This window comes from Lissotriton vulgaris, chromosome 9 (genome assembly GCF_964263255.1).
Source record: "Lissotriton vulgaris chromosome 9, aLisVul1.2, whole genome shotgun sequence".
Taxonomy (NCBI): Eukaryota; Metazoa; Chordata; class Amphibia; order Caudata; family Salamandridae; genus Lissotriton; species Lissotriton vulgaris.
The window spans coordinates 551,941,219-551,953,921 of NC_141697.1; the positions used below are offsets into that span (position 1 = coordinate 551,941,219).

Consider the following 12,703-nt stretch of genomic DNA (forward strand, 5'->3'; position numbering starts at 1 on the left):
CAAACTGCCTCGATTTGCAAATATGGGCCACCGTTTTAGCAATTTGATTGGCTATTGGAGGGCCGTTTTATTTTGGTGCCCAAGCTTATTTTATTTCCTAGCCCGACTCTGAGGTTGTCACATCAAAGGTGCTGCGCGTGTTGAACTTGCTTTACGGTGGCAATCGTAAATCCCTTTAAACCCATTGCCTGGTAACGGTACTTGCAAAATCCCTCTGCTAACACAGCCAAGGCACACTTTTATCTTGTGCACGCACTTTACCCCATATGAACGAAATACCCTCTGTTACTTGTTCCTTCTGTCGCAGTTAATCCTACTTAATAAAAGTAAAACTTTAACTTGGCAAGGCAGCGAAATCTTATATAATCTAGGAAAGAATCATTCCGACAACCTGCCGCAACTTGGGAGTGGAAACCGCTGCCTCCCTCTTTCTCAACCGAACATCTCTCCAGTCCGGAGAGTAAGCGCGGGCCATTCCTCCCTAGAAGGCCCAGACACGAGCACCGCTGGCTTGGTCCGCGCTGGGCATCGGAAGGCAGAAGCAGGGCACATTCCAGCCATTCCAAGCCAACTCGGGGAGCAAGGTTGAATCAACGGACCAGCCTGTCTGGAACTAGGAGCAACTCTAGCCTTCAACAGACTTGAGACAAGTACCGCCTGCTAGTAATAAAGACACTCCTGGTTTCTGTATATCTGTACTTCTGTATATTAATGGCATACATAAGTATTCTGTTATCCCCTACAAGTTGATTTGGGAGGAGCATCATTTCCCAAACCTACCTCAGATTAAACTAGCTTGCTGTGTTCCTGCGTGGGCCACCATGTCGTTTGGAGATATCCTAGACCAGGTCGGCGGCATGGGCCGCTTTCAGTATATTCAGGTTACTTTGCTAGCCATCCCGATCCTGATGATGGCCAGCCACAACCTGCTCCAGAACTTCACGGCCGCCTTCCCAGAATATCACTGCCAGATCCATGCCACAGAAAACGACACCACCTGGGCCAACGTGACAGAGAAGTTGGGCTCTACAGAGGCCCTGAGAGCTTTCATCCCATTGGATGAGAATCAGAGACCTGAGAAGTGTCTCCGGTTCACCAAAGCCCAGTGGAGGTTTGTGAACCCCAACATCACACGTGACAACACTACAAGAGCAGACATGGAGCCCTGCTTGGATGGATGGATTTATGACCGGAGTGAATTTGCTTCCACAATCATCACGGAGGTAAGAGATCAAAGCAATTGCACTCCTGAGACAACAGCATGTAAGGAGTTTGCACATGAACTCTGTTTTGAAGATTTTTTCTACTTATGTTATCTTTTGCCCACACCAGGGCAAAAGTAACAGCACATTGCTTTCAAGAGGAGCCCTCATCTTTCTTCTAGGTACAATAATGTATTCATATTCAAGCCCCCCCCCCTACCTTGATATTTACATAAGGCCCCCTGGCCAATAGGAGCACTGGGCTGCTGTTTACTAAACTCAGCACTCACAATTAAAAGATGTTAAATAGGCTGCCATTTATTTCAAGGTTAATTAGCGTTACAGAAAGAAAGTTACTAGAGAGTCCTGGGCTTAACTTCAGAAACACCTTCATTTTTAAAGACATCTTGCAGCTTTAAAATATGACAGTGTCTTCAAAATTCAAAACGTGCATTTAATTAAAATGCAAAACCTTTCACCTTAATTTGATTGATTATATATCAGTACATTGAGAAGTAAAAGTGATCATTTTCAAACATGAACTGAGAAACATTCATTCTTCCCCCTACCCTGACAACAATTCGAATTGTGAACTAACGAGGCAAGTCAGTTGTTATGTGCACTCTTTGGGTGGCTTTGGTTCCTATTATACAGGAACAACATTAGGGTTTTTTAACACAGGAGCAAGTTTTGTACAGAGCACACACGGAAATAATGTATTTCAAGGTCCTTTTGTATGTGATTATGAAGATAAAGTAGGGAAAGTGAAATTAAACAATTGCCTAGGATCACAGAATTTGGTAAAGCGTGGAAGCCGGGATTAATGCCAGGTTTTCTGGTTTCACATTGTTCAATTCAGACACTAGGGGCCTGATTAGGTCGCCCAATACCGGTCGGTAACGGCCGAAATAATAGAATTTCGTCTGTTACCGACCGGTATTCGACTACTGAGATGTAGGTGGCCTAAATTCCAAATTCGGTAATTTACCGATTCGGTATTTTAAGAAATCGGTAAATTACCAATTCCTTAAAATACAGAATCAGTAAATTACCGAATTTGCAATGTAGGGAGCACTCAAATCAGTGCTTTTCCCATTTTAGGATTCGTTATTTACCACCAACTATAAGTTAGTGGTAAATAACGAATACCTTTGAAAATGCAAATCTGTGCATTTTCAACTGTGCCATGTTACAGACATACATGCCCTTAGGGCATGTATGTGTGCCACATCTGCACACAAGCACGATTCAGGGGTGCAACAGGGTGTCAAAGTGCCACCCTGGCACCCTTGATTGTTTCACCCATTTTACCAAATCGGTATTTACCGATTCGGTAATTGCCATTCATTCCTACGGGCCTGGTAATTGCCATTCATTCCTATGGGCCTCCAGGCCCATAGGAATGAATGGCAATTACCGAATCGGTAAATACCGATTCGGTAAATACCAAATCTTACCGATTCAGTAATGTTTACCAATTATTTTGCTACATAGCATTTACCGATTCTAAAATATCGAATCGGTAAAATTCGGTATTTTAGAATCGGTAAATGTACTTTACCTACATCTGGCCCTAGATGTATATTGCTCCCTTTGCATACACCCACCTTACCTTCAAACTTCCCAACCCCCTCGCCTTCCCACTACCCTGTTGGCATCAATGGCCCCAAGGACACATCACAGACCAAACTTTTTTGTGCCTGGGGAAATGTTTGCAAGTACCCAAACAATAACCAGTAGTTGCTGAATCCCACTAAGTCAATTGCTACTTCTTGGGTCAATGAAGAACCCTTTGACTTTTAATGAAGTTTGTACACGTTGGCAGGGAGTGAAGTCGTCATTGCTAGCAACCTCGATATGTCATAATCTAGCGTCTAAAGATGCTTTAGCCAACATTGTGGGACAAAGGAAATTATGTTCTGTTCCTTGCTTTATCTCTGTCCCCTATGACTGCACGGGATGTTGGCAGAAAAAAGGTGAAATTACAGATTGCACGTTTGTGTGCATACAGTCGTGCATCATTTACGAATTTTCTAGATTACTGCGGCCTACTTTGAACTGACATTTGTACATTCACCTTTGCACAAAATCGACGATTTTACGATTGATTAGTGTAGGAACTGCATTTTGTAAACTCACCCGATCCCACTGTTCGCGCAAATTTGTACAGGCAGCAGTACCATTAAAGTGTTTTTGTGTTGTTGCCCATGTGAATCAATGCAATTATTCTAAACCCTCTGGTGTTGGTACTATCATAATATAAAACATTAAATGGCTAAACAAATGGACAATAAATACATGAATGATAATAACAGAGATACATTTGAGTCTTGTTTTGAATGTGTGAATGTGCATTCTCTGTGATTAACTTACTTCACCAAAAGCATCAGTCTGACGTATGCTTCTGAAGACAACATATTTCATGAGTTGTACCTTCCCTCAGTTGTCACAGGCCCCTATTTTTGCTACGGGACAATTAATGCCAAAATTGCAACCATTTTGACATGAAAGAACCACGTGACATGAGAAGGCTAAAGATCTGGGGTAGCCAAGCTCTAAAATGCAACACCACAGACGTCCACGTGACAGAAACAACGCAAAGATCAGGCTGTTGCTATGATATGTATTTAAAACGCGTTTTCCAGATTTCTATCCATCTCAGTGGTTTGCTAAAAGTTTTACAAAGTGTGACAAATTAATGTTGTAATTGCAAGAAAGCAAATGCTGCAAAATGCATGGCAGTTCAACAATGTTCTGCCTCACCACATTTTCAGTAGGACAGAGTTTCTGTCCTCAGTCATGAGGACATTGTAAATGCAGAAGCATGTTCAAACATATCTACATTTCTCTGGTGTCATAGGAAACACATTTGGACCGTAAACCGCCTGGGATAAAATAAATGAATTATACCAGCCCACATTCTAATATTACACTAAATGAGCGACCTTGCCCTTACCAGAGGTGTTCAGGATGTTCCTCTTTCCACATGAATACCTTTAGAAAACAAGCATTGCAAGGTTAGTGGCTGTTGTCTTGTTGACCTACTGGGTTTGCCAATGGTTTCTGCCAATGTTCTGCCAATGCTCTGCAGCATCTGTCAAAAAAGAAACAAAGTGCGATGATATATGTACCCTCATATCTCTCCCTCATGCGCGCACCGGTGGAATGACACAGGCGCATTTTTTTTTTTTACAATTTTCCAAACCAGGATAGCAAACACCACATGAATTAGAAAATATAAAAATACATTTTTTTCGTGGAAAAGGGTGTTTTTTGTATTTCAGTGTGATCTGGCAGCAAATGGCAGTTGCCAAGTCTAACAATAAAACAATATATTTAATGGACTGCGAGGATGGGGGATCAATGGAGGAGCAGGTGAGAAGCAACCGGAATTGGACGGGGGCAAAGAGCAACATAAATGTGAAAAACACCACACCATGGAGCAGCCTGACAGTAAATAGCAAAAAGAACATGTGATGAAAAGAATGTTGAACAATGTCAAACATTAACCCCAGTACAGAGATCTGAGCCTGCATCAATCGTTGTTTTGCTCCCCAATCCATTCCAGCTTAAATGCATCCATATGCAATTCAGTTTTGACACTGTTCCCCATGGGAACAGTCTGGCCGAAGTGCCAGGCCAGGTTTTCCCTGGACTGGAAAACAAACATCCTAGGTGTGGTTTCTCAGGGTTTCAGCCCTCATCAGCCAGGCTGGCTTGACTCCAGCGGCATAGAGTGCACATGACCCATATCTGGGAACCTGTCCCCCTAGAGGTGACAAATGCAAAAAGAACGTGTCATGGTCAGAATGTTGAACAATATCAAACATTCACCCCAGTACAAACATCTGAGCCTAAATCCATTGTTTGTTTGCTCCCCATGCCATTCCAGTTTACACCCAGCCATATGTAAATCAGTCTTTACCCTATGCCTCATGGGAACAGTCCAGCCCGAACTGCCAGGCCAGGTCCTCCCTGGACTGAAAACAAGCATCCAAGGAACGGTTTTGAGGTTTTATCCCTCATCAGCAGACTTGCTTGACTCAATTGGCATAGAGAGCACGGGACCAACGTCTGCACATACCCCTCCCTCTCGGAGTGACAAAAATAACAAAAGAACATGCGAGGGACAGAATGATGAACAATGTAAAACATTCACCCAAGTATAGAGATCTGGGCTAAAATCCATCATTTTTTTGCTCCCCTTGCCCTTCCAGTTTAAACCCAGCCATATGCAAGTCAGTCTTGATCCTTTTCTCCATAGGAACAGTCCGGCCCGAACTGCCAGGACATAATTTCCCTGGACTGGAAAACGAGTATCCTAGGACCAGTTTCGGGGTTTCACCCCTCATCAGCCAGGTTAGCTTGACTCCAGTGGCTTGGAGAGCAGCTGTCAGACCTGCAAAAAAACAAAAACATTTGCCTTGACTGTGAGGAGTAGGCGAGCAACCTTTTTTTTTTAAAAACACATTTTATTGGAGTTTATATTGACTATTGACTTACAATATACTACAATTATCACATCATCCATTCTCATTAAACATGTCCCCAATTTAATGCTAATTCCCCCTTAAGCCCTCCCTAGTAGGGGAGCAACCTAAGAGAGAATAGGGAGGATGAAGGAGAAGCAATGGAGGTATTTGAGGGAAAAGCAGCGCATGAGATAGAGCAAGAACACACAATCACATTAATTTAGCATTTAATGAAAAATAAAATAGTAGTTAATAAAATGTAAGCAGTGAAATTATACAACTCAGTCAATCAAAAGTATGTTATGTTGTGGCATGTTATGTTAAGTCAATGTGTAGAGCACAACATATCACCTATAAGGGTGCACAGGGGCTGGAGCAGGAGTGTAGGCCGAGTAGAGCTCCTAGAAAACAGCCAGGTCTTCAGTTTTTTGCAGAAGTCGAGAAGAGAGAGGGAGGTCTGGATGTGTTGGGCAAGGCTATTCCAGGTCTTGGAGGCAATGTAGAATAGGATTGGCCTTCTCTTTTGCTTTTGTCAATGAAAGGGATGCATGTGAGTGAGAGAGGTTGAGTATAGTTGTCTGATGGATGATAGATGTAAAGGCAGTGGTTGAAATAGGCAGGTTCAGCTATTTCAAGGGCTTTGTAGACGTGGATGAGTATCCTGAATGTGCAGCTTTTGCAGTGTAGTTCTCTGAGGTGGGAAGTGATGTGTGTGGGATCTCTAGAATGAGTCTGGTGGCAGCGTTTTGTAGGGCCTGGAGTCTTTTGGTGAGTTGGTTAGAGATACCGACATAGAGTGCATTGCTGTAGTCCAATCTGCTGGTCATGAGAGCCTGGGTGACTGTGCATCTCATGTTGGCTCTTGAAGATCTTGCATAGCATTCTTAGTAGGAGGAAGCAGAAAGGGGTAACTGTGTTCACCTGTTAGGTCATCATATGTGTTTTGTCCAGGATGAATCAGAGTTTTCTGGTGTGGTCTGTAGAGTTGGGCGTGGGTCACAATTTGCCTGGCCACCAAGAGGAGTCCCATGGAGAGCTCTTGTACCCAAAGTTCAGGACTTCTGTTTTCTCCATGTGAGTTTTAGGCAGCTCTCTTTCATCCAGTTTGCCATATTGGTCATGCAAGTTGAGAAGCTGGTCCTAGTGGTGTTGTTATCATCTGTGAGGGAAAGAATGAGCTGCGTATCATCAGCAATCGAGACAATGTTGAATCTATGAGCACTTATGACCAGGATGAGAGGCATATGTATATGTTAAAACGGGTTGAGCTGAGGAAAGATCCTTCTGGGACTCCACAGACAAGGTTTTTGGGTTCAGCAGTGTAAGGTGGGGACTCTGACTTGCAGGGTTCTAATGGAGAGGAAGGAGGTGGTCTGTCTCTGGGCAGCTTCCTGTATCCCAGGGTTGTGGACTCATAAGATGATGGTGCTGTGGGATATGGTATCAAAAGCTGTGGAGAGGTTGAGGAGGATGAGAGCTGCAGTAGGTGAGTTTGTTGCAGGGGTACTGTGATGGGGTGATGGTGGTGATGGCTGCTGAGTTGTTGGAGAATTCTCTAATGATGAATTTGAAGATTTCTATGCAGTTATTGGAGCTGGTTCCCACTCCTGGCTGCTCTGATCTTGGCGTGGTATCTTTTAGGTGTGGATTTGTTGGTGTTCCTTTCGTTGGCATCTCAGCAGCTTCTCCAACTTCTCTCCAGCTGTTTGCAGAAATATTTAAAGTCTCTCAGGTCTTTTGTGCACCTGTAGACTTGAGTGTTGGTTCTTGTTTGTCTGGCTTCCTTCAAGAGGGTGGGGGGTAGTGTGTTAGAGCAGCCTGTGATCAAGTTGCTGAAAATCCTTATGTTGTTCTGCCAGTTACCAGTGAGGTCAGGTTGATTTAATCTGAAGGTGTGAGTCAAATTCACTTCCGCTTCTTGCTCCACTAGCAGCTGAAGTTGCTGTCTGGCCTTGGTGTTATGGAGTAGGGTGCATTGTTGTGGAAGTGTAAAGTGGAGTTGTCCGTCCAGGTGAGCGGGGTGAGGTGGCTATAGGTAACTTTTTGAACAGCTGTGAAGGTAGGGTCGAGGGTGTATCCTGCGTTGTGTGTCAGGCCTTAGATGGTAATGAGGCTATGCTCCAAACGAGGGATGCACACAAGAAGAGAAAGGCAACCCATCAAATAAGAAGCAAGCAAATGACAACTAAGCCAATGAATGGTAGGCAATGGGCGGTCTCTAATTCAACTGTAAGTGGTATAGTCCATAGTAGGTCGTTCACAAACAACATAGGTAAGAGCTGTCTTTAGGGAAGACCTTAAAAATGGCACCAAATAATGTATTTAAGGCATAATATTTCATATACATTGGCCTAAAACACTGTAGGGTCATACCACATAAAGTGGGCACTGAAAGTGCTAATTCAAGGACTTGCCTCTGCCAATGTTTTGATCTGAAAGTTGTCTTGAATTAGTAGAGGAGCTTCAGCAGCATTTTACCACAATAGACAGGGATATATGGTTGTCTGGCACCAGAACTTTAAAAGAATATAATTGTTTGGGCTGTAGATGTAACAGTATTTGTTGACATCTTTAAAGTAATTACAGAGCACAGCAGAACACATCATATTAAAACACAAAGCAGAATTGCACCTCAACAAACACAAAGCAGTACACAACACAACAAAATAACCATAGCAAAATGCAACATGACAAATATGTACAAGAATTTTTCTTACACATTAGATTTTGAAAGTTCTAGTTTTCTGGAACCCTATAAATTATTACTGTTTTTCTGGATAGGAAACTATACTATCACTTCAGTGTGGCTACATTTACTCATTAAATTATAGATTGTTGTGCCCTGTTTGCAATGCTACTGTTGAATAACTGGCCCATGGTTTATATATGATAAATCACGAAGAAGATGGTTCAAGCCGATTTGTAAGAATCTGGGCACACGTTGCTGTATGGCTCTTAGAATTCTGAGATCTGACCCTTGCCCATTATATTCTAGCTCTATTACCACATTTTTGGTCTATATGTGGAAAATCAAAACAAGGGCTGATAATTCTGAGAATTGATTGGGGTGTGGGTTGATTGTTTGCCAACCCTATTATACAAGACTTATCGGGAACCAGTTACCTACCCTGTATAAATATAGAGGCATATTATCAAGAAATTGCAATATATATCGCAAAGCGCGCTCAGCGCTGTTTTACTTATTGCCGGCTATCGCTGGATTCCATCGCGCGATATCATCAACTCTTATCTCCCAGGCGATAAAAAATCCAGCGATAGTGGCAAAATGTGTGAATATCACTGTAAATCCAGCGATTAAACCTCAGCGAAAGGGAAATCTTTGATAATACACCATGGTGGACTTAGCTTGACAATTCACCTCCCATTGACGAGATGGCTAAATCAGATTTTTTTGAGGGGTTAAAATCTGGCGAAAACTGTGGTTAGCAAGACTTTTTTCATCGCTACGAGGTTGCGGAGCCGCGTTGTAAATACTGCAATGTTACCAACTTTCTCATGTTGTTTCAGGATGGCACGCCTACTTTGCATCTCATTAGCGATGTATATTGCTAAGATGCGTAGCGTTAGAAATTCGGCTGCTAACATGCGCTAATGCATGCTACCGCCGCCTTGTTAAAAGGCCGATGAAAACATCCCCGCTGTAGCGGCAAAAAGTGCCACTAAATCAGCGATACTGCCCTTGATAATATGCTCCATAGTATTGTATTGTGTGCCTCCTTCAGGATTTTGATTTTTTAGGATGTTTTTGAATGAGTTTAATTGCATGTCTATCATGTTTATGAATTGCCTCTTTCTTGCATCTATCATGTAATTTTAATATTTTATTATTTTAACATGACTGTTTTATTGTAGCATTGTATCTGCTTTTCTGGCGCTGGTTGCCGGAAAAAAAGTTTATTGATTGATTTATTGTAACACATTACCACCACCACAACTCTGTTTTCATAATTATCCGGTAATAAATAGATGTGTGTTCCAGGCACTGCCTTAGTTACCACCAACTATAATCAACAACATCTAGCAAAAATGTTTCGATCTGGCCCATAACCTTTAACAAAGGATCCGAAATAGAACTTGTAAAATGTTCCAGATCGTTTCCATAACTTCACAGTCTGTCATAGTGCCCAGTATTTTTCAAAAGAGTCTATTGATGTACGAGAATAGGTGGAAATGGCATGGCTAGTAGTACAAAACACATCCGAAGCACATTTGCCAAGTGTGCCCCACAAAAAAATGTCTACAAGAAAATCTAACGTTAACCGAGTGTTAAATATTGCGTCACGACTAAATGCCCACCACTGATCATGTGCCAGTTAATAACCCAAACAAATACATGCACCAGAATCTAAAATACCACCAGGCGAGATGCCATCATGTGAGTGCCGCTATCTACTGCCTGAGTACTCCCTCTATATATGTGAATATTGATCAAATAAGATGTAGACATTTATACTGTAGTACTACTCTAGTATTGTAATGTGTTGCCTGTAATGTTATGCTAATTTGTCAGCCGGTCTGGGATGCCTCTCGAATATGCCACAGCACTGCTCAATATGCCAGCCAGACAAGGGTGACTACTGGGGCACAAATAGGTCAGGGCGGCCCACTGTGTGAGTGAGCTGCTTACCAGGGCACAGATTGTTCCACGGTGTCAATGAGCTCTTCACGGCGCCAGGGCCGCAGCTCGATGTGCTAGGAACGGTCATGTTACTTATTACCTCTAGAATAAGGACACTACAGGCTCAGTTCCAAAGCAGTAGACGTCCATTAAATTACATTTATCGCCATGATGTCAGAGACTACACTGTCCTGCAACACAAAGCAAAATTGTTCAGTCATACAAAGTACATATTGATGTACCAGTTTTTACACAATTCCGCAGTAAAAATGAAAGCACTATGGACAAGCCAGCATCCACACTGCCCCCAGTATGTTAAGCAACACTGCCTAGTCAGTTTGGAAAATACACACAGTATGGAGGGCTCGTGGAACCAGGGGTGGATGGATGGATGGATGGGTGGGTGGATGGATGGATGGATGAATGGATGGATGGATGGATGGATGGATGGATGGATGGATGGATGGATGGATGGATGGATGGATGAATGAATGGATGGATGGATGGATAATGTTTCAAATCAGTGCTGGGAACCTACAAAAGGATTATAATTACTGCTCCAAGGACTACATGTCCCAACATGCTTTGCAATATCAACACGAACCATGCGAGGCCCACGAGGGGCCAACAACCAATAATAAAAAACAGGCCTGATAATTTGCATATGTAATGGGAAGTCCGCAGCACCACTTGACTGCTTTAATGCCTCTGAAGAAATGGTGTGAGCCGTGGAAACGCATCAGGCATCAAGAAATTTTAGTGGGAAGACCACGACGAGCTGATAATTAAGAAGGCGAACTGTGTGTGCTGCCCTAAAGCTCACGTGCATTTGGTTTATATATATATATATATATATATATATATATATATGCGCCGAATGTCTCCACACACGCTACTTCCTATCCCCAGGATCGGCGAAGCACGAAGAGAAAAACGGACCACAGGATCTGACATCAGGTTAATTGTTTAGTGTGCAGGTGAGGCAACAAACAGCATGACGCGTTTCGGGCCCGTGGGCCCTTGGTCACATGTAAAGATATATATATGTGTGTGTGTGTGTTTGAATTATCCTTCTCACATTTAGCACAGCAATACTATAACAGAGCCTTGCCTTATAATTCGGCTTGGAATAAGTTACGACTGAAATTGTGCTGGTCTCTTCTAGCACCTCTCACAGAATGGAGGAGTGAGCATCGGAGGTGGCAGCAGATTGACTTCTTCTCTGGCAGTGCATGCAGTGCTGTTGAAGCTGCTGTGGCTAAAGTAGTAACCTCAAGGCTATAATCTGCCTGTTTAACTTTAAAACCAGCCGCTAGAGGGCGTCCCTCTGGTGTTCCAGCTGCACAACCCATCCTTGCACGTGGGAGCATCTGTGGAGAAAAAAAAAGGCATTTCTTGGTGGGTCCAGTGCAGTGCCAGCAAACGATAGTGCTGAGGTCTGTGGATTGCACACAAGCTGATTCAGCTACGTCAACCTGCATGACATGCAACACTATCTATCCAAGTCATATTTGTTTACCTTTTGGAGGCACTGGCCTGTTGATAGTTATACGATTTCCTTGTGGACCAGTCATCCTTCGATACCAGGATTAACATTTTATTTCCAAGTCTGGACACTTGTGGCCTAGTTTACAAGAAACTGATGCATCGCTGGGTTGAAAGTGGATGTAGAATGTACATATGTAGTTTGGTGTTTCCCTAGGGGCGATTTGACTTTTACTGAATCATAAAATAACACAATGGCACACTTGAACAACAAAACAGAAAAAAACACAACACAATAAAACAAAAGCTTGACACCAGAATCACAATATAATATTACACTAATGTAGGAAAGCGGATTATTACCTGGGCTGCATGGTGGTGCACTACAACTAATAATGTCATTATTTCTGGGGAAACAGCCATAACATTGCATGTGTTACATCGCAAGCTTTTACAACGCGGTTGTTACAATGACCGCGTTGTCACAACGCGAGCCGTTACATCGCAAGTTGTTTTAACGACTTGCTGTAGGGGACTCACTGGTGTTAGTTTTACAGTCCAACACCTTCCCTGCTGTTGCACAAACTGGAGTAGGAGTAGTAAATTATACTATTCCTAAACCCAGCCCGCCCCCTACAGAAAGTCTTGCGATGTAATAGTTTGCATTGTAACAACGCCATCGTTGTAACGACTGCCTTGTAAAGGCATGCAATGTAATACATGTGATGCAAAGCTATATATTCCTGTTCCTGTTGCATTTAGTAAATTTTTCAGTAACTTAAAACTGAGCTCAACAACTGGTAGTTGTGAAACAGAGCAGAAAGGCTTAACTTGAGAAAATAGGTAAAGCATTAAGAAGTACCAAAACACAAAAAAGCAAAAAACACAACATGATAAAAATCACA

At 42.7% G+C, this 12,703-nt stretch overlaps 1 protein-coding gene across 1 annotated transcript in view; it reads left to right on the forward strand.

Annotated features, from left to right (window-relative positions):
- The first annotated feature begins 484 nt into the window (after positions 1-484).
- Positions 485-12,703, forward strand: part of LOC147691769 (solute carrier family 22 member 6-A-like) — a 557,304-nt gene continuing 545,085 nt past the window's right edge. The window contains exon 1 of the mRNA XM_086938063.1: positions 485-1,223. Within this exon, the coding sequence (XP_086794189.1) occupies positions 822-1,223 (402 nt within the window). The 5' untranslated portion in view covers positions 485-821. The remainder of the gene's footprint in view (positions 1,224-12,703) is intronic.